The sequence below is a fragment of the Gadus macrocephalus genome, chromosome 4 (assembly GCF_031168955.1).
Source record: "Gadus macrocephalus chromosome 4, ASM3116895v1".
NCBI classification, from domain to species: Eukaryota; Metazoa; Chordata; class Actinopteri; order Gadiformes; family Gadidae; genus Gadus; species Gadus macrocephalus.
Genome location: NC_082385.1, coordinates 7,366,311 through 7,392,221, shown reverse-complemented (window position 1 = coordinate 7,392,221; position 25,911 = coordinate 7,366,311). Strand labels below are relative to the sequence as shown.

General features: G+C 44.1%; 1 protein-coding gene across 1 annotated transcript in view; it reads left to right on the top strand.

The window, feature by feature from the left end:
• Positions 1-570: 570 nt before the first annotated feature.
• Positions 571-25,911, top strand: part of LOC132455810 (matrix metalloproteinase-17-like) — a 41,984-nt gene continuing 16,643 nt past the window's right edge. The window contains exon 1 of the mRNA XM_060049787.1: positions 571-1,229. Coding sequence (XP_059905770.1) covers positions 1,083-1,229 — 147 coding nt within the window. The 5' untranslated portion in view covers positions 571-1,082. The remainder of the gene's footprint in view (positions 1,230-25,911) is intronic.

The following is a 25,911-nucleotide window of genomic DNA, read 5'->3' as shown; positions in this document are numbered from 1 at the left end:
TGGTGTTCTGTAGCTCCTTTAGGAAATGGAATACAGGACTTCAAGAAGCATTTTTACGTTTATATGCACTTTGATTTGCTTAGACTTAGAATAAATATTTCCCTTGCAATGACTAAGCAGGAAATTGTATATAAAATGCTTGTGGTTTAAAAAACATAGTTTACTGTGACGCAATGAATAAATGCATCGGACAAATGACAAATTATTGAAGTTAGTGGTTAGTCCTTCAGGCTTTACTGGGTTTTTAATGCCCATTTTATCACGCCATAAAGTCACCATAATAACCCAATGTTCTTGGGTTCCCTCCGTCTCAGGGATGCTTTATTTACCAGGCTAGGACCCTCAATGAACACTTATCTTTCATACTGTGCACTGTAAGCCCATTTCAAGTCCATTGCATGTCTTTATCAATATGCCTTAAATGTCACTAAATCTAAGCCTTCTTATTGATGAGTTCAATCGTCGGTCCATGCGAGCTAGGAGAGGCGCCTGCCCCCCTCCCTCCCCCCGCCCCTCCAGCTCCCAACCAAACCCATCTTCCTACCAGCGTTGCCAGATTGGGCCAGACTTCCCGCTGATCTGTACCCCTCACGGAGCGAGGCGCGCGTCGACGCCCGGTCTCCGTTCCGCGCTACAAAGCGCGCGCGGAGCTGGATTGGCTTGGCAGTAGTAGTCGGACCCAACAGCAGGACAACTCGCCAAAAGGGAACAGAGAGCTCATCTCCCCGTGCCTTTTTGCCTCATAGTATCTTTGGTGATGAAGTTCACAGGAAATGCCTTTGCATCGATGGAGGGTGTACGGAATATGAATCGTTTTTAGGAGATTCAGTCGTTTTCGTTTGTTTTTTTGTTGTGAAAAGTGCCGTTTTTTGGGTTGGAGAAACCAAACGGGATATTATCGTCTTTGCAACTCTCGTGCGTAATGTCTGTTCGTGCTTTGTGAATTTACGCACCGCAGTAAATAAGAATTGTACCAGGTTAATTCTGCAAATGCGAGGACCTTGGACTGTACATTCATCCGGTGGATACGGGGTCGGTGCTCCAGCCTGGTGGAGGTAGAGAGCCGGTGGTAGTGGCGAAGGATGATCTTGACGGTGTTTCACAAGTGGAGGAGCGCGCGTTACTTCTGGATTATTTCCACGGTCATGATTCTGTTGCCTCTGATCTGCGTTTTGCATTCGGCTGCAGCGGCGCCTTCCCTGACGACGGGACAGCTGGACATCGGGGTGGTGAGTAAAAAAGAGCCCCTTATCTCTCTCAGACCAGGACTTGCGCTGAATCCTCAACACCTTGCTTGCTGCAGCACTTGGCGACGTGAGGTTGTGAAATGTGTTTTAACGCTTGGGAACGGAGCGTTTATGTTTCAATCGATGGAGCAATCGGCTATTAATGACCATTATAACGCAGATAGACAGTTGAGCTTTGAAAGGTCAGACATTGAAGTATAGGATATTTAATCACTGATGTCTATTGATCATCAGAAGGCTGTCACTCCAGTGATCAGCTGGTTTTAAATTCCTCCGTGTGTGGTGACAGACAGAGCATCGAAACTTTTCTGCTGTCAGCAGGGACAGAGTGGAGCTGAATGCCAATTGGCTAAACGTTGCGCAGCTCAACATATTTGTATAAGGGTTGATCAAATAGTTATGGAAGATGTTGAAAATCTAACACTTTGAAATCCACGCTGCTTTCTCTGATGACTTGTGTATGGGTAGATGTTCCATCGATTACAAATGAAGATGGACACTTTTAGTTGACATCTGCAATGATTTAGTGAAATAACAGAATAACAAGACAAGAGTGTTTTATAGGACCTAGTCATGTCTTTAATCAACTGTCCTGCGCAGCAAATCTAAGTGTTTCTGAATGCCATTATATTTTAGTCATGGGACTATTTGTACATTTTTGACAAGGGGTGTGTGTGTGTGTGTGTGTGTGTGTGTGTGTGTGTGTGTGTGTGTGTGTGTGTGTGTGTGTGTGTGTGTGTGTGTGTGTGTGTGTGTGTGTGTGTGTGTGTGTGTGTGTGTGTGTGTGTGTGTGTGTGTGTGTGTGTGTGTGTGTGTGCGCGCGTGCGTGCGTGCATATGCGCGTATGTGCTCCTTCTGTTGAGTGCAGTAATGGAGTGTTGGCGGATGAGTGGTGAAGCGTGCACACAATCTCAAAACACACAATCTCATTACAAGGTTTGATAAAACATCCTTCAAAGGACCATGTGTTGGTGTTCTCAAACCCCTTACTCAAAGCAGACATAAGAAAATAAGGTAGCCTACTCATAAGGTATTAATTTCTCCCATTACACTAAAGCATTTCTTTGCTCCATTGTCTGAATGTGGCCATGACGTTTGCTTCTACACAACCTTCATCCCTTTCTTCAGTTTACAAAGCCCTCTAGCTCCCAGCAGAGCAGAATATGGTCTTTAGAGTTGCTGATACATAGCTAATTCCCATCCCACACAGCATCAACACATGAAGATAAACCGGCTGAAATATATTCCGGGATAACGATAACCGCTCAAATCATGTAACTCTGAGGTGCTGCTTTAAAAACGGATGAGGTTAAAGCAGGGCGGTTCTGGACCAATTTTCATGGGGGGGGCCAGACTGGGGCAGGTTGTTTTGTTGGAGGGGCACATTGAACCTGGGACGCAAAATATTTAGTTTAGTACTAAGTAACGGCGTTCAAAAGCACAACATACAATTATTGGCTTTTTCCCGTCACAGCATTTATTTCAGTAGCATAGTATTAAGTGTCTCCTTCAGTTACAGCAATTGTCAATATTATACATTTGAAATGTTCATTGGTTAAAGCAATTGTCAATATTGCAACATTTTGGGTTTCGTTCACTGGCATCAGACCGCTCAGTATCATACATCACCGACAGCAATAAAGTCAGCATGATAGATTATAAATCTCAAGTTTCACCTTGAGCGACAGTGCCACACCACACCATCGCAAGCTATCGACCCCACCGTCCGGACGGAGGTAAAAAGCAAAAAACGTTTGGAGGGGGGGCCACTGGGAGGTAGGCCTACAAGCTCAGTTTTACGGGAGCACTGGCCCCTGCTGCGCCCCCCCCCCCCCCCATAACCGCCCCTGGGTTAAAGATAGTGCTTGAACCTTGTTCCGTCGGTAATGAGCAATAGTGAGATTAGGAGAGCCGCATTTGACCTAAATTCATTTATCACCTAATAATTCAGCTTTCTGTGTTCCGTGCTGATCTCCCTGGCTTCTGCTTGTCGGGATTCTCTCACCGTTTCTGTTTCTCAGACTTAAAAAAAACAAATCTGATGCTAATCTTGTGTGTGTATTCATTTGAGTGTGCGCGCATGCATGCATGCTGCATGTATGTGTGCACGCATGTATGTCTTGAGTGTGTGCGTGTGTGTGCGTGTCTATGAGTGAGTGTGTGCAATCATACATGTCTGTTTATGAGTGAGTTTGTGTTTGTGTGCAATCATCAGTGAGTATGTATGAGTGTATGTCTGTTGTGAGTGTGGGTTTGCATTCATACGTGTGTGTGTGTGTGTGTGTGTGTGTGTGTGTGTGTGTGTGTGTGTGTGTGTGTGTGTGTGTGTGTGTGTGTGTGTGTGTGTGTGTGTGTGTGTGTGTGTGCCCATGTGCGTTTACGAGTCTGTGCGGGGTTGTGTGGGTGCAAACACTGCTGAAGTCCAAATCCCTCCAGCACTTGGCAGGTCAGCGATGGCCGCACCCAGCCAGCCAGCGTTATTATAATACAGAACTTTGGTCTGACGTTTCCTTAATGAGAACACCATCTGGTCACATCTCCACCGGGGCGGGCCACAACAACATCAGCATCCCCCTCCTTGCATCTTATTTGGATTTCTCTTTCATCTCCAGTCAAGTCCGTTCTATTTGTATAGCCACTAAGACAGCCACTAGGGCTGTTATACCCCCCCCCCCCCCCCCCCCTACCATCACCCCCCCAACCTACCACCATCCCACCCTAAGCCTTCTGAAGCACAGGGCATCACCTTGAGGAGGACGATTTGAGAGATCCCTCCTTCTCAGGCACAGTCAGGAGTGGTGCTGAACGGGAAACGTGATGTTATTATGTCAGCACAAAGCTCACTTAATAGAGACAAAGGTTATCGAACATTGAGTTAAAGACGGATGACAATGTTTTTGCACATGTCGAGGGCAAAAGTGAGCATACCTTTTGAAACAACGGCAAACTAAATAATATGAGACAAAAAGAATCCGACTTTAGGAATCGATGGGCGACTTGGCGAGGGTGTTTGATGTGACACCACCCGTCAGTAAGGGCCTACACATCGCCACGAGGAGACGGTGGCTCCAGCTGCTCCCCCCCCCCCCCCCCTCCTGTCATCCACTGGCTCCCTGCCCCTACATCCGTGGCAAGCACAGTGGCCCACCCTCTCAGACCACCCTGCCTCTCCCCCCTCTCCAGCCTCCAACCCCTCCCGTTCCCTCCCTCTGGGCTCCTCATAGACAGACCTTGTTGTGGCTGCGCTCCTTCCCTCCCCAGGCTCCCCAGGCCTTCCTTACCCCCATACCCTAATCCTGACCCTACGGTAAGAGCAGGGGCAAACACACAGGCCGGACGGACGGACGGCCGGACGGACGGACGGACGGACGGACGGACGGACGGACGGACGGACGGACGGAACGAACTATGTGATGACACAGATTCTCTGGTTCGATTGTCTATGATCGGACTATCAATTCCTCATCAATAGAGAAATACTATCTATCAATTCAGGAACAAATAATTTGTTAAAGAAAATCCAACATAGATTCCAATAACAGAAATTATAAAATCTCATTAAAATCTACTTGGGCGTTTTTAGGAGGGAATGTCACTTGACAAAATATTTTAACAAAAGAAAAACATTGAATAATAAGACAGACAGACAGACAGACAGACAGACAGACAGACAGACAGACAGACAGACAGACAGACAGACAGACAGACAGACAGACAGACAGACAGACAGACAGACAGACAGACAGACAGACAGACAGACAGACAGACAGACAGACAGACAGACAGACAGACAGACAGACAGACAGACAGACAGACAGACAGACAGACAGACAGACAGACAGACAGACAGACAGACAGACAGACAGACAGACAGACAGACACTCTCAAACTAACACAGATGCATGGAATTGAGTGTTTCATCAGACGGAGATGAGGGCCAGGGATGGAAAGTGTTTGTGGGACGGAGGTAATGTGGGGGAGCAAGCTGGCCGCCTTCATTTAAACAAGTAGCAAACATAAAATCAATGGTTCTTGCCGCTCGGGTGAGTTTGCCATTTCAGGCTCTAATGAATCAGCCCGGAGACGTACACCTGCAAACCGCGGCAGAGCCGTTGTGTCTTCATTGTGCTCCACACATGTGGCCTTGAGCAGGAACGACGACCAGAGATACTCTGTGTTGGACACAGGAAGTGATCTGCCCACTCACTTGTATTCAGAGTTGTATACCATTTTTCTTTAATGTGGTTGTGTAACCACTTTTGAACAGTTTTTGCGTTTTCTACTGCTTCGTAGATGGGAACGGCAAATTTGGTTAACGGCGTATTAGTGGCTGTTCTGTCAAAGAGTCCCACTGGTTTACTGCTAGGGGAAGTGCCCTCAGGCCCATTGATCAGGTCTGAATGCTACCTTCAGAGAGAGAGAGAGAGAGAGTGAGAGAGAGAGAGAGAGAGAGAGAGAGAGAGAGAGAGAGAGAGAGAGAGAGAGATCATTGACCAAGCGGAAAGCTTTTCTCTTGAAATATTGATTTTTGTAATATATGAGCAGCAAGAGACCTATAATCACTTCTAATCCAACCTGTCATTCACTTCTTGCCTAGAATATAGTTAAAACATTACTGTCGGAGTCCGTCTGATTTGCTGTTTGGTTCGTGATCTCCTTAGATTCCTGTTTCAGTCCTGCCTCTCCATCAACTAACCTTATGGAATCTTCTCTCTAGAAAGTTTGGTTTTCAAGTTTGCCACACATTAAAGGTATTATTTGTAACACTGACATCTAATTAAAGTGTTTCAAGTGTTTGCCATGTTGAGCTGAGTGCAACATTTTACACATATTTCTTGAGACAAGCCCCATTATTCTACTTCGACATGGCCTTAATTTTAAGTTAAGCAGCTGATGTATGCATTTGCTAATAATTTATTGATTTCATATTATAAACCAGCTCGTAAAGATGCATGGCTGGCTACGTTTACGGTAACATAGATATAATCTAACATTAGCTGAGGCTAAATGCTTACCGGTTCAGGAGAAAATGTCCAAAATCGACACCCAATTTGAGACTCTCCTGGGCTACAAGCTGTCTATCTTTCAAATGCCACTGCGAGATTTACCCGTGTTTAAGCACGTCTCTGGTCAAGGAGCTTTGTCGAAAGAGGACAAGGCTTTTAAGATCAGATCTAGTACAATCCCTGTTGATCCAGTTTGCTTTCATGCTTTACTGGCTTTCATGGCTTTAGCACACTTTGTTTGTGTGCCAATTTCTTTCATATCTGGCATCCCGGGCTGTCGAAATGGGCAGCGAGTGTAGTCAACTCAGTAGAAAAGTGCTGTGTTAGTGTCATTGGCCTTAAAGGGCCCCTAACAAAGGACCTTTAACAAAGGAGACCATCCTGGCTGTATAAATGTTCTCGTAAAGCTTGCATTTGGACTTCGCAGGTTTCCAAAACCTCTGATGACATTCCATGATTTACTATACTAATTGTGTTACATTTGGCTTATTTATCAGCCGATATACACGTAACCAATATGAGTAGCCAATATGCTGACACTATTAGTCTAAACCTTAAAGTGCAACACATAGGAAACAACTTCCCAGAGCCTGACCATCAAAAGGAAACGGTATGTGTTATTAAAGAGTGCAGCGATCCAAAGGGAAAACCACAAGGCAGGACAGATCACTTTACAGTAGTGCAGACCAAGTGGTGTGGGCAAGGGAGTGGGAAAGCCTGCTTTTCAGAGCAGAACTGCACGCGATGGTCGCCCCTTCCCTATTGGCTGCTGGTGATTTCATGACCGTCTTGAGGTTAAGGGATAAGCCGGCCCACTCCCAGTGTGCCCCGTATAGTAAAGCCTCAAACCAGCTCCATGTGTTCCGTTCACTGGTCTTCTATCAGCCGCCTCCCATCTCCCTCGATGTCCTTTCCCCAGATCAAGGGGCCTGGTTGCCGCAGCTATTCAGAGGGGACGACCACATTTGTAATTAGAGTGGTTTCTAGTGTTGCGCAGGCTCGCATGCTGAAGCTTAAAATAGCCCGCAGACCGTGAGCCGGAGTGCGGGCAACGGGACCGCCTTGAAAGCCCCCATCAAGGAAACCCCCAAAGAAACAACAAGCGCAGCATCGCAGAGTCTGGCGAGACTTCAAGAAAAAGTTAAAAGTTTTTATTGAAACGCTAAAGTTGGTTTTTGAATGTCTGTGTGAGTGTGCTTGATCAAAATACCACTTTTCCAATGCCAATGCCAATCACTTTGAGTGCTGAACAAAGTTCAAACACGAACATTGATGCGAAAAACGTGTGAGATCAGTTATCGATTCAATGTTTTTTTCAGTTTTTCAAGCTCTGCTCTAATGCTGAATATGCTGAACAAAGAATATTAAAAAATTCAGATATTCTGGTGGTTCAGTGTGGTTGATGGTTTTATAACAATAATTCAGCTATTTCAATGTTTAAACGAGGCTGAAAGTTCTACCGACTATAACGCAATGAATTTACTTTTTATTTATTTTCTTTTATCCTCTCTGATAATAGGATGTTCCTTCACAAACCTAACGAATATCCGAATCTTCAAATGAAGTATCTCGGCCAGCCTGCCTTTGTTATTTTGATCACTGTATTAACGCATGACTACATATAGATAACAGAAGATGAATCCAACAGTCTCATTTAGCTCATTATACTTAATACAGCAGCCCAGAAGCGGTTGACATTTGCAGCTGTTAAAGAAGCTTTTTGCATTAAAACACATCCATAAAATACTAATTACTCACTTTGAATTACCTATTCTTTAATCTACTGTTTTTAAAGTGAATAATTAGTATGTTATGGATGTGTTCTAATGCACAAAACATTAGAATGCAGTAGACATTCTTTAGTCTACTGTTTTTAAACTGCTTTCAATGAATTTTCAACTGCTTTGAAAAACCTCTCTGGCAAGCTAGCGTGTTCTGAGCGGAGCGCGGGGTCCGTAGAGTCTCTGTTATATGAGTGTGAGTCAGTCGTCCAGGTTGAGATGAGTTTGCCTTCAGCCCCCGGCCCTCTGATACAGTACAGAGAGAGCGTTTTCAAATCAACGTCTCCGCTGAACAAAGGGCCTTGAACCCGGGTTTGACTCAACTCACCCGCGTTCTCCGAAGGGCCCTTACATGTCTGGCGAGTCCTCCTTCGTTCTAATATATCTATTAACCCTCTCTGTGGTTGTGCCGCCCCCCCCCCCCCGGTCCATGTTCTACTGTTGGGACCGTTTATCTAACCCTAACCCTAACCTTAACCTCTATCTGTTCATCCTCTAACCCTGGATCCGTATGGCACCGTCGTCTTAACTCTCGGTCTATGTACTTCACATTGTCCATGTTCTTGTTCATGAAAATCATGTTCATGTTCACTAGGTCCATGTTCTTCACGTTCGTTTATCTCTCCATCCCTCCGTCTGTGCACCCTCCAACCCTGGAACCGTATTGTGCCACTGTCTTCCCTCTCGGCCTGTATGTATACGTATCGGGCTACATGCTGCAGCTCTCCATGTGGTCTATTCAATCAGGGTTCCTTCATCATGTTTTTCTGATGCTCGCTCAAACTACACGACAACAGAAGGAGCACATTCACACACAGAGGCACACACAGAAGCACACACAGAAGCTCACGCACGCACGCACACTCGCACACACACAACTTGTAAAAATGTATAATTAGGCGCATGATTAAAACATAATGGCATTCAAAAACACTTTAATTTGCTGCGCAGGACAGTTGATTAAAGACATGACTGGGACATATAAAAACATGTTGTTCTATCGTGTCACTAAGGGCATTCCCACGGAACAACCTCTGCGTCTCTAACCCTACACTTCCAGTCGGTGGCTGCCCAAGACAAACATGGGGTTGTTTTTAAGTGTAACGTTAAACCTTAAAAAACCTCAGCGCTCTGTGCCTCCTTTTTTGTTTCTTAATGAACCAGGGAGCCAAGAGTAAACCACAAAACCACACATTGAACTGATGAAAAAATAATGAGAAAAGCTCTTGTTATTCCTGAGTCATCCCTTTCATTTCTAAAGCGATGGTGTTCGACGCTCGACTCCCCGGTCTGTGGGGCAGCGGTGGCGGAGCAGAAGGAGAAGCGTTTGGTCTGTTTGAATCCCCGCAGCAGGTCAATAAGACTGTAATAGTTGGCTCATCGCCTTCTGCTCCCCACTGCGGACTCTCATCATCATTTTTGTATTGCTGTAATCGATAGAGCAGATCCATCATGTGCAGGCCCTATGCATCTATAATGTTCATTAGTTCGGTTGATATTTAATTATGAAATGACCGGAAAAAAAACTGTAATTCTATTCTATTCTGATGCTTGAGTTGGTTTTCATGCTGCGTTAAAGAATCATGCTGCATTACTGCTTTAACTCCACAAGGTCTTTATTTTTTCATCATAGCTGAGGATTTTTTTCAATGAAACGAACAGTTCACTGTGCATTATTACCTCATGTAGTGCACCACTGCCTTTCATTACTGCCCCCACTGATTTATGAATAGGATTTCAGCGCAGTGGCCTCATTTCATTCACAACCCAATGAGGGAACTTGCAGCCTAGAAAGCAGCCTATGCTTGACTGTATCTTCAGATTACTTTGAATAGCTGCTAATGTCGTGAATGTGAACATAACTTTACCTCGCTGTGCAACAGCTTTCAATTGAATCGCCGTCCGATGACTAATCAACTGCACATCTGGTGGCTATCAATTCAAACAATCTTCTGCGATAAAGACCCTCCACCATCACTCATTAGCCCTCATGTTTCCCCAAGTTCATTCCTCGTCTATTGACCTTCATCTTCTAAATCCATCCGTCGCCCTGCATCTTCTCTCTTGCTATCGGCCTTTAATGACTGTTGAGTCTTCATTCTCTCGGCCGTCTCTCCCTCTTTGTGGTGCTGTTGTTTTAATCATCCGTATCAGACTCCCATCTAAATCTAAATGGAGAGAGGCTGAGTGAGGGAGCACCGCCGCGGGCGTCGCGTATCCAACACAGCGCGGGTTTTTTTCCTCAGAGTGTTGCGATCAATTAACCCCGATCAACTGTCTGTTCCCCGCTGCCGATAGTTGGCAACCCCGGCGGCATGCCTCTGTCGTCACTCATGTGTGGTGCCGCTCCAGTGAAGACCCTGATTCACCCCACAGTGGGGCTCCTCCAGTGAGCTTTTAAGTTGAGTCGTGTCCATCAACACGTTGGAGATGGAGAGAGGGGAGGAGGCAGAGTAGAAGAGGCAAGGCACGGCTGCATCATCATATCTGTTCGGATTGATTTTCTTGTCGTTAAATGGTGCGTTGTTTTATTGGACTCCGGTTGTTCGGCGTATCAGAATGTGATTAGAATATTGTCAATTCATAATGGATACAATTGATTGTGGTGTTTTGTGATTATGTAAAACTTTCGGTAGAGACATCTGGTTTGTAGAGGCTTACACTCAAAATCAACAACCATTTGAGCATGACTGTTTTCCTACCCACTGTGGTTTTCTATTCATGGCACTCTTGAGTTCAACTCGATCACTTTCCCCCGGTTGAGAGAGTTGTTTGATGAGTTGTATCGATGCGCATCTCCACTTATCACCACAGGAGACCAGTTTCAAAGATGTGGTGCAACACAGCAACTGGCCAAAGTAACCAAAAGGTGAACTAAAAAAGAATATGGTTGGAATATGGGCATAAATCACAGCTAAGGGGCGTTATTCCGCCCGACAGCTCCTAGATTATAGAAAACGGTCACCCAAGTATGGCAACATGAAAGTAATTGACACACTCAAATTTAAATAGGTTTTATTAATTAATAATATTGTTCAAAATAAAGTAGGCCCTCCTGGCTGACTGCACATTGTGTGAAGCAGTTGCTATGCAACATCCACACTAGCGGCTAGCATATTTAGCTTTCCGTCACGCTGTTTGGCCATTTATTTACATGTACGCTGCCATTTATTGTACAACCACCGAAAAACTGCCAGCGTCAGTAGGATGGCTTTGACAACTGCTTGTTCTAGGCTTGCATTTTGTGTGAGGGGAAGTTGTGTTGCTTGGCGTGGGGAGGATGTTGCTCCACTTTCTCTGGTCGCCAAATTGCAGTTTCCAATAGCTCTAGAGTGTTTTTTCACTACTTCAGGCCATAATCTCCCTCCTGTCAAGACCTACATCCGATAGTTTGTGAATGGGGCTGCTGCTGCGGAGGCAGTGGTTGGGGTAGTTCTGCTGCAGGCTTGCTTTAATATTCTGGGCAACATTGTCAAAAGGTGATTGACATTCACATTGGCTCTCTAGTGTACCTGTAAAACAAAAAATTCAATTTTTCACTGCGCCCTATTTCCCAAAATCGTTACAGCAGCAACAAGTTTTATTCTTGGGGGAAGATAAAAGGCTGTTGTTTCCGAGGGTAAGTGGGAGATAGTTTTCTCTTAAGATGAAAAAGGGCAGAGAGGGTCGCAGGGCCATTCAAACATAAATCCCCTCGTGCTCTCTTTATTTTTCGCGGGTCATTGTGATTCTTTTGTGTGCTCATTGAAGGTCTGTTTAGCATAGTTTAGCCCATATTTGTCTCTTTGGGTGGTGATTGACATGGTCTATGAGCTGCCCTCATCTACCCCTGCAGCCGAAGTTCAGTTTAGTACGTCCAAACACACACTTTGTTGACAAGCAACTCCTGATATTGTCTGATAATGATGTGTGATGGACTGTCCTGTTGAGTTTAGGCCCGTCATGATTGGGTTACAGACTTTTTTCCGGCATATCGTCTCCGCTCAGTGGCCTAAAATTACAAAAATAATTTGGTTATCGCAATCATTTCTGGGGAAATATACGAGAGTCATTGACGAGACACAAGGACTGAGGAGTGGGTGGTTAATGTATGGGTTAATGTATGGGTTGAGGCCAGCACGGAGGTTGAGACAGCTGCTCTGAGGCCATGGAATCCACCTTTACGGTGCCTGACAGTGGAATAGAAATCTCGCAAAATATAATTGATCCTCTTTAAACTATGTCGGAAAGTCCATTACCTCACCATTATCTGTGAGCCAGTTTTTGAAGCATTTCTGCATTTTTCCAGATTGTCGATTACCTCTTAAGGTAGCTCTGCATTTTGATGAGCAGGTTAATTTTCCTGGAAATAAGCACTGCTCAATCCTCTCCACCATAGTTAAGCCATCACGGAGGTCGAAGTTAATCTTAAATGTTAGCATTTTGTTAGCTAGTTAACTGAATCGGAATTACAAGGGAATTAGACATCAAAGCCGTGGTTACCCGCTTTATATATGTGCAAAAACTATTTAGATTTTCTCTTGGACCTAACAATTGGGGTTATTCATTATGCTTAACTTCAGTGTTTCCTCAGTGTGCTCATTTTCTCTAATATCATCAAAACTCAAACTAAAATCACACATATTTACTCGGTGCTTTGCATGCAAACACTGGTGAGGATCAAGCATTACTTATAGATGCTTATTAGATAAACGAGTTGCTCATAGTGAAGTGTGTAAAATATTCATGCATGAGACGACAAACCCCGCTCTAGTCTCTGTATTAAAAGGGCCGATGAACCCGATAACCAATCGCTACTGTTATTTGTCTGGTGTCTAATGTTACCTTTACTCTCATTCAATGACATGTGGAGTCCTGTTCCCTAACGGGCAACCGTATAAATGCTAGGATACCATGTTGCTGAAGACCTCATCCCATGTGACATCACATGGGATCACCTCATCCTTCCACAAGGATGGAAGGAGATCTTTGATCTGTTGGTGAATCATCAGAGAGGACATATACAAAATGTTCAAATAGAAAATAATGTACAAATATGTATCCAGCAATTTCAATGAAACATTTTCTGAAAAAAAATAATATAGCCTACTTAGGAAAAGAAATCGGTTCAGCTATCGAAATCGCGATCAAAATTTGATTAATTGCACAGCCCTATTAAAAAGTAGGTACAGGTTAGGCAACTTGCTTAAGGATGCCTACAGTTGTGCTGCAAGTTGAACCCGGAAACTCTGGGCTAGGGCGGGGGGGGAAACACCATAACCAACACCATGCTCTGTTCCAGGTGGTGAAACGGGGGCTCATGAAGTTGAAGACATGCCCTCTCTGTGGATCCACCACAGGGATCAGCTTGAGGTGTCTATTCATTTCTATGATGAGCAATGATTGCTCATCATTGCCTGGCTAAATGATGGAATGGTTGAGCCAAGGGAGGTAAATGCCCTTCATTAAACAGCCATATCGATAAAGCTTAATATGCAGTTCTCCCTGGCACCGTTCACACTGATCCAGAAACATTCTGATTGTTATCTACCTTGTTCTGCGTCGAATTTGACCTTGAATTTGATGGCTTGAAACTAGGGCTGGGCAAGTTAACGCATTAATTACGCGTTAACGCAATCTTATTTAAACGCAATTAATACAAACTGACGCATTAACGCACATTCTCTTTTTTTTTTAACAGAATGTCAATATTCATATCAAAAATCTTTTTTGTTTTTAGGTCCACTTACTTTACATTCAATTACAATTGTGTAACAAGTGACTGCCTGATTACAATTCCCAAACCAATGTTCCGATATTCAACCCACACTGAGTGAGTCAATAAAACTCCCTTTAGATCACTTGGTCTAGTTTTTGCTTATTAAGTACATTTGGTATGAATGATAATGTGTCATTCCATTTGATAATCTCATTTAACTTCAATTGGAGTGGATTTAAAATATAATGTGATTAATCGCAAGTTAACTCACCAATACTATTCGATTAATTACTATTAAAACTTTTCATCTTTGTCCAGCCCTACTTGAAACATGTGACTCATGTTTGCTTTGCCGAGTTCTACATACCCTGACGCACAAGCCCCATACAATAGCCTATTTCCTTGTTGTACTTTTATTTATGCATGGGTGAATAATAGATTTTTCAAAGAGTGCCTGAAAACCTTTGTCAAAGGGAAAATGTTTTCTTTGAAATATCATCAGAATATCGCAATTGTTAATTCAATATCCTAACCAAGACACAGAAAAGTTTTCTGAGGTTCCAATTCCCCGAACATGATGGGAATCTGTGTTTTTTTCTCTTTTCAGTGAGCAACGAAAAAAGAGAGCAAGGAAGTAAGCATATGTGGTGAATATCGAACACAAACCCAATTTTGTGTGTATGTGCGTGCGCGTGCGTGTGTGCGTGTTTGTCTGTATGTGTGCGAGGTGGGCAGTGTGGACACACTGGAGAGGAAATCATTTATTTTCTCCTGGTTTGCAGCCCGGCCAGGCGGTTCATGCCTGAAGCCAGCCATATCTGTTGATTTCACTCGGCCAATAGGATGAAGTGTCTCTTTGTGAAAGAAAAGAATGACATTGTCTTAAATGGGGTAGCTTGGCGGTGGCTTGAAACAACTTTAAGACCAAGAGGAGCTTGTCGCTTTGCAAGCTACAATTTGAGAGTGGCTTCAAAGTGGCCTCCCCACAATGCTGACAGTGTGCACTTTAATCTAATGGGAGCTGTAACTGCTTTAACGCACGGGTTAGACTTGTTGTTTGTTAACTTTGGTGTTTGTCTGCTGTTCTATCTCTAGAGAGTTCTGCGAGGGTTTGGGAAGTTGGAAAAAGCGGAGTTCAAAGCTGGGAGTGGTTGAAACTTGAATGTTACTTTTGGTTTCGTTGGCAGCAAACCTGTTGAAAAAACACAAATATATCCATGTATATTAAACTTATAGGTATATTAATGGTGTTCCGGTTGTACCTGAGGCTCTGCATTTCTTACTATAAGTATGCGCATATTTGATAACATTTATTGTTTCAGAAATTGCTCATTCCACAGACATTTTGCATTGTGTGTGTTTGAGCGTGCATGTTTATTCATTCAGGTTTATCTTTCTGAGTGGATATGCTCTTATTATCTCGGTATTAAAACTAGTCCGCCTACCTCTTGTATACGGGATAAGGGCAGAGGCAATGCCCACATGATATGTTGAAATCAAATGTTACAGAGCTCAGTCACCTTTTGGAATTACGCTACCATCTCTAATGGAGATGAAGCCCAAGGCACAAAGACCCAAAATATATCACATATTTTTTCCTCTATTTTAATACGATTAAATATGTATTCACACATGACGTAACAAACACTGCGCATTTGTCTGTGCAGAATACATATTGTATTCGGGTTCACTTGGTGACCCATTTTCATAACAAGGAACTACTGAGCAGGAGTACAACATAGTTGTAATATCACGCAACCGTATTTCTACAGTCCTTTATTCAGGAAAAATGGAAGCAGGCCATCCCTCTGAGAATGTAAGTTCCCCCTAATCCTAAATCAATGTGAGCAGTCCTCTGTATCCGAACTGTGGCAAAGTTTTACTTTATGTACTCGTGTTTCAAAGTGAATAATTTGGCCCCCGGAAACCAACTAGATCTCATCTTCAAAACAATGTGTTGATCTGTGGAAGCAAGAGCAGCACCATTATAAAATGCACTGACCTATTCAATGAATGCCAAACAAAGAAAAAACATAGGAAAAGGAATCTCTTTAAAATCCAAATGTAACCTCTTTTACTTCGGAAAATGTGCATATTTAACGCCCGGCCTAAATTATTGCTAACTGGCCAACTCGCAAATGGCTTGCATGTTTTGTCACTTCTGCACAGTCCAGTCAAATACGGACAAATCCATTTCGGAACAGGACCGGTTTCCTTCTGCCTCGGGCCATTTCTCTTCCGCCACATTACTTTGTTGGCTTTTGTTTCCAACAGTTGCCGCCTTTCAAAACAAACATAATATAGCATAAATAATACAGTATCCAAATATAACAGCCCCCCCCCCTAAAACAACTCTGGTGACAGGGAGGATGTGCATCGCTTGACTCTTTTACTTTGCTCTGGTGATCTTTTATTGATAAAAAATGTTAGATGTGCTGATTTTGAAAAACATTTGGATGTTAAAAAGAATAATAATTATACCTCATAAATTCAATCCAGCAATCAAAAAATCACTCAATATTTGCTGGTTCATTTGGCACGTAAGCCTACTGACAGAAATCACTAACTACTTAGAAAGAACGTGACACATAAGGCTATGGATATTATGTTTCCATACTTAACAAGTTCAGAGCTTTCAATGTAATTCTGCACACATAAATGATCCACTGGTATTCCTCCCCCACATCCCCCATGGTTAGTCTGCCCAGCGCACCAACGTGTCCATCATTAAAAATGCAACAAAGATGGTGCAGTGTGCACGGCATTTATTCATGTATGCATGTGGGAGTATAGTGTTGTCGCGCACACACACACACACACACTTGCACACGTGGGTGGAGGAGAGTCTGTGATTATGTATTGAATGGACGTATGTGCAATGCTTGCTGTGTCAGCCGACAAGTTTATTTGTGTTTCTATCAGTGTGTGTGTGAGTTTGTATGTGTGTATTTTTGTGTGGAGGTTTAGGTTTGCACAATACAATCAGCATTCAACATTAGCTTGATGTGGGCAGGCTCACTTAATGAGCATTATACTCACCTATTTTACAGCCTATTCCAACATCCTAATTTTATGGTTTCCATTCAAGCTCCAAATAACAGTTTTTATGTGTTTTCTCCTCCTCTGCCTTCCCGTTGCCTTCCTTCTTTACGAGGTTGTGTGAGGCGTGAAATTTATTTTCACGCCTATTTTTTCTCATACAAAACGGTGATAACAAAGGCCCAAAAGTACACATGATAGTAGAGAGGCTGTACAATAGGAACATGTTATCTCCAACAGCACACCCTCTAGTAAACAAGGGCTGAACAAGAGGATGAGCACGTATGGATACGGTGTACATACAAAACAGCTGCCGAAGATAAAATGACAAACCATATAGATTTTAAATGATTAGAACTGTACAGATTTAAATCCACTTAATATATAATTTAAGTTTGCTTAGAAAGTGACTCGTGTCTTGGTCTACTGTAGTCGACAAAAACAAAAACAAACATTTTGATGATTGATAGTATTAAAAACAGGCTTCTAAACACTGGAAAACAACACTTACAGCACTGAGGCTGCTGTTTCCACACTTCAAATACTGTAGCCAAATGACCTGCTACTAGGGATGTAACGGTATGAAAATGTAATCTGACGGTTATTGTGACCAAATTTATCCCGGTTCTTGGTTATTATCGCAGTATTTTTAAATACCCAAAATTTGCCCATACTTCATACTTAGTCCTCTTAGAAGGTAGGGATGAGCAACGATCGTCGAATAGTCGCAGTCACGTAGAATATCGAATAATGAATGTGACTGTCGTTATTTATTACACGGCTCCTCTCAATGCTGTTGAACGCTCCGTTCACTTGCATGGGCCTTCACAACTTCCGATGGTGAATACTCTTTTGATAATTCGTCGTTGCTAAGCATATAATGACCGCTGTCAAGGAAAGTTGATTTTCTTATTCTATCGTACCACTCCGCAAGAAGTCTGGTAACTTATCAACCCCAGCGTCCTCGGTTGCTCAGCGACGTCAACGTCTTTGGCGGACTACTTCTCTGCTGATCAACACTACGAATGCAAATAAATTGTAAAAAGACACACCGTGTGAAGTAATTTTTTTGACGTGTCTAGCTCACCGTCATGCAGGCTGTGTTCAGTAAAGTAAATAAATAAATAGCGATCTGTTTTCGGCGCATGTAGGCCTATCTGCCTAAGCCCACGTTGAAATAATTTTGATGTTGAATGTTGGTGAGATCAACAGATTGATTTCATACAAATCATAACAGCCTCTCCCTGTGTCATTGTGTGTGCGTGTATTCGAGATGCGTGTGTGCGTGCGTGCGTGCGTGGGGGTTCTTGATTGACCGATTATCGAATATTATTCGAATACTTCTCAGCGAATATTGAATAGTATTTTTGCCAGAAATGCACATCCCTATTAGAAGGCTGATGGCTGTCTTGAGCGCTGTCGTCTCCTCCATGATTCCAACTTCAAGAAACTTAAAAACATTATGTTGTGGGCTACACAGTGCGCCTGCGTGGCACCTTCAGGAGACTCGGACGAAGCGCTGGGAAGGACTTAAGCACACGGCATCCACACCGCGGGCGCGGTTATCCACCGAGATAATAATTTTATTTGAAATGAAAACGGTTATTGTCATTGACAACATTGTTATCGGGGTTTACCGTCACACCGGTAACCGTTACATCCCTACCTGCTACTTAATACAGGTGAAATCATAGAGTAACGAGAAGACTGAGGTAACCTTAGGGAGTTGGCGAGTGGCAAAATCAACAACTGCAAACTTCCGTCTAGACCCCCCACCGGTGTAAGTCTGGTGTCAACATGTGGTCCGCGGGGGTACTGCAGGGGATAAGTTGTTTTTTATATTCTTGAATAAAAAAAATACATTAATAGAAAAAATTATGGAGATTGTTCTGTTAATAAACTATTATGCCTCGTCGTTATTTAAAAAGTCCCATTGTGCAGTCCATTATGTTTTTCTTTTATGTTTTGTGTTAATTAGTAATTAATAAGCAGTGTTGCTGATTTTACTGTTTCCCACTGGCCATGGCCTGTTTGTAGTACGGTAATTGTGCATAAAGGGCAGATTGGCAGTCTCTGCTCAGCAAGTGCATGCGTATTTATCTATTATTTACTGTTCGCATGTAAGGTGGTCCACAAAAGATCTTGATGACAATTTAGAGGTACAACTAAAGTCCGAGGTAGGGAACCGCAAGTTGAGGCAGTAATTGTGAATGATATAGGGTGCACACTGCCTGTCTGTCTGTCTATTGCTTAACTAACCAGTTCGGCATGCTGCAAAACTACAAATCAACCATGTCCGGGACATGACCGTCCAGTTCCGACGGTCAGGTTGTGCTCGCAACATTTACAGTCCCGACAGACTTTATCGACCTGAAACCTTGACGGCAGTCCTTCACTCGTGCTACATTTCTTCTTTGTCCGAGGAGCATTCTGTTCCTGATTCATTTAAGCGTTGAAGGACATGTGGTAATGGTCCCGGAGACTTGCTTTGTCACACAAAGCCCAATTCAGTACAACTCACTCCCTCACCACAGGCAGAGGCAAGTGGTAGTTAATGAAGGCAGGATAGCTTTATGATTAACAATCTGTTGAGCTGTAGCCTCAACCCTCCCGTAGCACTGCTGTCCTCTAGGAGTTGTTTGTTTGTACTGTCTCCATTTTATGTCTCACTTGATTTGTCTGAACCCTATTGTATGGTCAGATAGACACAGACACGGACAGACAGACAGACAGACAGACAGACAGACAGACAGACAGACAGACAGAGACACACACACAGAAACACCCACATACAGACAGAGACACAGACAGAGACACACACAGAAACACCCACATACAGACAGAGACACACACACAGACAGAGACACACACAGACACACACATACAGACACAGAGACACACACACACACACAGACAGACACACACACACAGGCAGACACCCAAAGATACACACACACACGCACGCACACACACAAAACACACACTTTCTATAACCTTTTGGCTGCATTGCAAATGCATTTGTTAAGCATTCAGTCTGTATAATCAGAGCACGCGGCACACACCATGTCTGTCATATCTGCTAAATGCCTCCACATAACTCTGAATATATAACAGAGGTGGCCCGTGGCTGTTTAAATATCCCTTCAGGTTGTCTGGGATTATGTGGATCGAATGCAGCACCTTTTCACTGGTAGTTCATCATCCTAGTCACTTACCTGTCTGTATATATACTCGTCCTATAGTAGCCTTTATACTGTATTAATGAACACTGAATGAAATCTACTCAGAAAATACATGCGTTATGATTTTGATTTAATAATAATTATAAATATTAAGAATGGTTTTAGTGTTAAACTGCCTTCTGCAGGATCTGATTAATGACCAGACAGTGGGTTATAAAATCTCAGAGCCGGGGAAAGGTAGAAGCGATGCATCAAACGGGACAGCTATTATCCACGCAAGGATTCATTCTCACTTCCCTGACAGTGTTCCAGAAACTCAAGCACCTCAAGCTCATTTTTTAGGTCAGCAAGTGTCTTTACTATCCCTCTGAATCTTGTGCTCGCCCACTCTCATTCTCAGCACCTCTGTCCTTCAGACTATCCTTCAAATCCCTAAACTGTTTACTGTCGACATTTGACATTGGATATGCTTCACAATAAAATTCACTTAAACACACACGCTCTCATGCACAAAGGAAGCCATTTTCTCAACTTGAGAAATGAAGTGGTGTTAAATGAATGGATTGCCTTAAACCTTTTCTTCTTAAACAAAAGTCTCTCCAGATGACCTGCTACCTCGCAATCATTTCAGCTATGCGGGGATGAGCCTACAACTTTTCATAATGTTGCACGTGTGACGTTTTCTTTGTTGTGATATTTAGTATTTACTGCAACAAACCCCACCATTCCATGTCAGATCATGCATTAGCAATGCATGGAAATGTTGATTGGCTGGACTCTGGCAGGAATTAAAATTCCAGTCTAAATGTGGACCGCTGCCTGTCTGGTGAAGAACAATGTAACACTATGGGGTTCTGCCCCAGCGCTCTTTGAAAGAGCGCAGGGGTCGCAAGGTTAAATGTCTCCTGGTGACTCACTTCCTGTCAACAAAAGCTGAAGATGATGAGGCTCAACAGCTGGTGGTCATCGCTCATAGAGAGGAGTATTGTGGGCTGGATGGAAGCCACAGGCAGGGGGGTAAAGCAGATTCCAGGCAGGTTGTCATGGTAATGATAAGGTGAACTTTGACCCTTGGTGATTTGAGAGTCCGACCCACACAATGGGATATGTTCAAAGTGCAGGAATGGCAGCAGAGGCCGACTGTAATCTAGAATGATATTTAAAAATACACCTCCCCTCTACCCTCATCTCTTTTTCTTGTTCTGCTTGTGGCACCGACAATGTGTTTTCTGTGCTTCCCAAACTCTCTTTCTCTTTGTCTTTCTCTCCATCTTTCATGTTATTTTCCTGCCTCACCGTCATCCGAACTGCTACTGTCTAAAACGAGCCAGCGAATGAGGCACTGTCAAGATATTACAGCTGCTGTGAAAGATTGTCAGCAAAGGAAGAAGAGTGGTTCAAGTCTCGAGAAAGGCTTTGAAACATTTTAAATGTTGTTACTGTTGTTATTGTTATTACTAATATCATTGAAAAAACGTTTTACAAATGCGATTTGTACTATCATTATGACGCAATCTCAAAAAAAAATTATAGATTAAAAAATATATAGAATCCTTGACAAATGGGGTCTCAATCCACCAGCCCTTAGACCACTTCAGATCCGCCAAACATGACCAAAAGTGGTTATAGCACAGGGCTGTATGTATCCTACAACGCTGCTCTGTTTGGTTTACAGGACCGTTCTTTCGGAACAGACATCGCTCGGGTCAGTTTTGCTGAACTGCTGGGAATGAACCACACATTCTGGTCCTGGGAACAATGAAAAGAACAGGACTCTGTTAGGGTTGACTCACTACGTTTTTCATCATGCATGGTTCAATAAGGTTGGGTATGTTTACGGTACGCTACATGCTCTGCTATACGTCGATCTGTTGTTCACACGTCTCCTTTGGGGTCCGTCTATCCGTCTGGCCGTCCATCTACCCTTCAACCAACGAGAAAGAAAACACTTCATGTTCAAATCAAAATGTCAGACACGGATGAGAACAGCCAGCGTCACGACAGCGTGGAGACGGGCCTTGTTCTGACACCAGACCACCAGCTGGGCATGAAATGCGTCAATCACTTCAACATTAGCGTGATTAATGAATCAGAGAGAGTGCACAGAAGGAAGCTGTTAAAGATGGCTAGCAGTTTATAATATGGATGAGCACCGGCCTGACCTTCTGAGATGCCGGTCTGGAATTGTACCAGCTGCAAATCTTTATGGGGAGTAAAATCATTACCCATTGTACGGGACACCTCGGTCGTGATCATAAATAGAACAGGATACGTCTGGGACGGGGCGAGAAGCCATGTGCAGCGTTGCCAGATTGGGCCAGATTTCCCGCCCAATCTGGCAATACTGGCCATGTGCAGATGGAGACCTAATCCGACGTTGTCCCTGTAACACAAGAGGATAATTCTGCACAGTGAACCGTGTTTGTCATCTTGTACGGTACGTTTTCTTGGACGCGAACCGCTACAGCCTCAATAGGCAGACTAAAGGCTCAGTTATGGTTCCACGTCGACGCAACGCGATGACCACACAGACACTTTGACGCAGTCGTGAACCTGTTTTTGGTTCTGCGTCTAGTTTTAGTGAGCGGACCAATCACAGCCCTTGATGCTTCGTAGCCTCGATGGCAAAGGTTAAACATTTTGAGAGGCGCACGTCAGGCCGCGGTGGACGCAAGGAGGGTTCCGAAAGGACGTAAGGGGTCCGTAAACCGCTTCGCGTTGCGTCGACGTGGGACCACAACTCAGCCTTAACGGTGCTAACGTTTTGGATTCCAGGTGCTTCTTTGATTCGCAAAATCCACACAAATGTGAAGCATCTGCCAGTGTGCTTGTTATGCCGCTGCCGGGCCGGCGAATAAGCAGTGTTGTGTTATTTGTGGCTGTGGAGTCTCCACACATTTCGCGCCGGGCGCTGCAGAGAGCATAGCCAAGCAGACGGGGGGGCAGTGGGGTCTTTGGTCGCAGCCCGGACACCGTGCCATCGGTCCCAAGCATCTAGTCTGACATTCAAGTCCTCATCCTCCCTCCCGGTTCCTCCCTATCTGGGTCTGACATGAAACGCCGCGTAGAATAACTCACCGTCGCCGCCCAGACAGAGTGGGTGTCGCCTGATATTAGTCTGCCTCCCCAGGAATAACGCCCAAGGTTTCTGATAGTGGTCATTATTATTCAAATGAGGACACATCCGCCCACTATGGCGCGGCTCTTCCCATTGGCGCCATCATGTTTACACTCTAAGCCCCGCTCTTTAAAGCTCCTCCTTATAGGCCCTTTTCACTGGGCTGTTATCGTAGGACAAACACAGGGGATGCTCGTAACACTGATTATGGGTCTGCTCCAATGCTGTACCAGGGCGCGGGCAGTAGACTAAACCAGTGAAGATAACACAGCTGGTACATGAATGGAGCCCATCCATCGTTTGGGTGATGAGTGACAGCAGTGTTTTGTCCTACGATGACACGTCTGTGAGGAAGCTCTGTTCAGCGTGACTTTAATTCAGTTGTTGCCGGTTCATTTGTCTTTGGATGGTCGCGTGAAGTCATGAAATATTGACAGTACCCTGTTTTGTAGTCGGAACACATTATGATTGGGAAATATATCCTTCAAATTGTTAGGTTTGGCATGGCAGACGGTTAAATGTATAAAAGAAATAAGGGAAGTATATAGGCAAACCTAATGGGGTTGATTTGAATTTTACGATGCGTTCATTTGACTAACTGAATGGCTAAATATTCATTTGGGGTGATTTAAATAAAACCATCCATCACGCATTCCTCCTCATGATGCATGCTAACTATGTTTTCTCCATCCTGTAGTTGTTATCCTAAGTACTTGGACGATGGATTCATGGGGGCCACAATGGATTCGGTGTGACACCCATGAAAATGCTACAGGAGTTATGGAACCAGCCATCAGACAATTGGCAATATGTGCTTTAGAAAGGACCAATCTGTTTGTGACATGGGGGACTGCCAGTGATCAGCAGTGGATTAGACAAGAAATAATCACTTGGAATAATTCAATATATCAAATCAATTATGGATCAGTTGGATAAAGGTTGTTCAGCATTAAACACTAGCACAGAAATGCCGCCCAAGGTTTTGTGATTGCTGATTGCTGAAATGACTGCTTGACTCTGTTTCAGATCATTATAAAATCGTATAAATTCTTCGCTATGAGAAAAACAAATGTCTGAGAAATCTAGCAAATCCCTTTGAGCTCTTGTGACTTGACAGGAAAGATTGAATCGACAAGCAAACTTGTGGTTAGCTGCAGCCCCCTCTAATCAGGTACCCCAAGTCCTACTGGCTGCTGGCATGTCCTACAGCCCCCTTGTCCTGGTCGCTGTCAAGAAGTCAGTCAGGCCCTAGCTTGCCCTCCTACTGGTGATTGATAACAGATGTGTCCCTCTCGCTTGCTCTCTCTCTCTCTCTCTCTCTCTCTCTCTCTCTCTCTCTCTCTCTCTCTCTCTCTCTCTCTCTCTCTCTCTCTCTCTCTCTCTCTCTCTCTCTCTCTCTCTCTCTCTCTCTCAAACACTCTCTCTCCCTCTCTCTCACTCTCACTCACTCACTCACTCACTCACTCACTCACTCACTCACTCACTCACTCACTCACTCTCACTCACTAGCTCTCTCTTCTGCTCTCTCTTTCTCTGTCTCTCTCTTGTTCTCTCTCCTGCTCTCACTCTCTCTTCCTCTCTCTCTGATGCTCTCTCTGATGCTCCCTCCTCTCTTTCTCTCTCTTGTTCTCTCACGCTCTCTCTCTCTACCTCCCTCTTCATCCCCCCCCCTCTCTCTCTCTCTCTCTCTCTCTCTCTCTCTCTCTCTCCTCTCTCTCTCTCTCTCTCTCTCTCTCTCTCTCTCTCTCTCTCTCTCTCACTCATTACTAGCTCTCTCTTCTGCTCTCTCTTCTCTGTCCCTCTCTTGTTCTCTCTCACTTCTTTCATCTCTCTCCTGCTCTCGCTCTCTCCACCTCTCTCTCTTCTCTCTCTTATGCTCTATCTTCTCTTTCTCTCACGCTCTCTCTCTCTACCTCCCTCTTCATCCCCCTCTCCTCTCTCTCTCTCTGTCTGTCTGTCTCTGTCTCTTTCTCTCTACCTCCCTCCCTCCCTCCCTCTCTCTCTACCTGCTGAGAGCTCAACATGTGCCTACCCCAGGCAGCCAGCCGGTAATCCAGCAGCGTCACCTTAAGTGAACCCGTTCAGCTGCCTGGTGCGCACCCCCCGGTCCCCGTCCGGTACTCTCCGCACCGCCGCTGAGTCTGCGATTAAGAAGGATCAACAGCTGCCCAGGGAACTCAAGTCTCCATGTTGCCTCGTTTAGGGACTGGGGCGCAAATGGAGTGTTTCTGACATTTCTGAGTCAGAGGGAAGCGGGGCATTCTGGATGTGTGTCTACTGCGTGCTGCCGTGGCGGGCTGACTGATCTGACTGTGCCCCCCCCACCCCCCCCCCCCCCCCGGAGCTCTCGCTGTGGGTTCCCCTGTTTCTCTGGTTGCCAGCCAGATGAAAGGTCTGTGGTGATTACAATGTGATTCTATTCAAGACATCTTGGAGCGTCGAACAAAGCGTAACCATCGAAACAGCACAAAATTAACACGGCTATTTCGTCATTATAATGAAGCATGAATATAGATTTATTGCAATCTTATTTTGACAACCCCTAATATGTTTGAGTGCCAATATGTTGCGAATACAGATTTCCGTCTGCTATTTGTAGCCACTCCAACATCATAAAACTGTCGCTTCTGTATTACACAATCAAATATACAGCCCACTTTCTATTATTAAGTAACTTGTCCTGTGACTTTTTGTCTCTTTGTGCTTCCTGCATTCAGTCCACAGCCATTCACCAGCTAACACCACCTACAGCCTAACCATGCCTTATTTATTCTTCTCTAGCATTTCACCATTTTGCTGTCAGTATTTTTTCACACTATTTCTCCAATGACAATAATGAC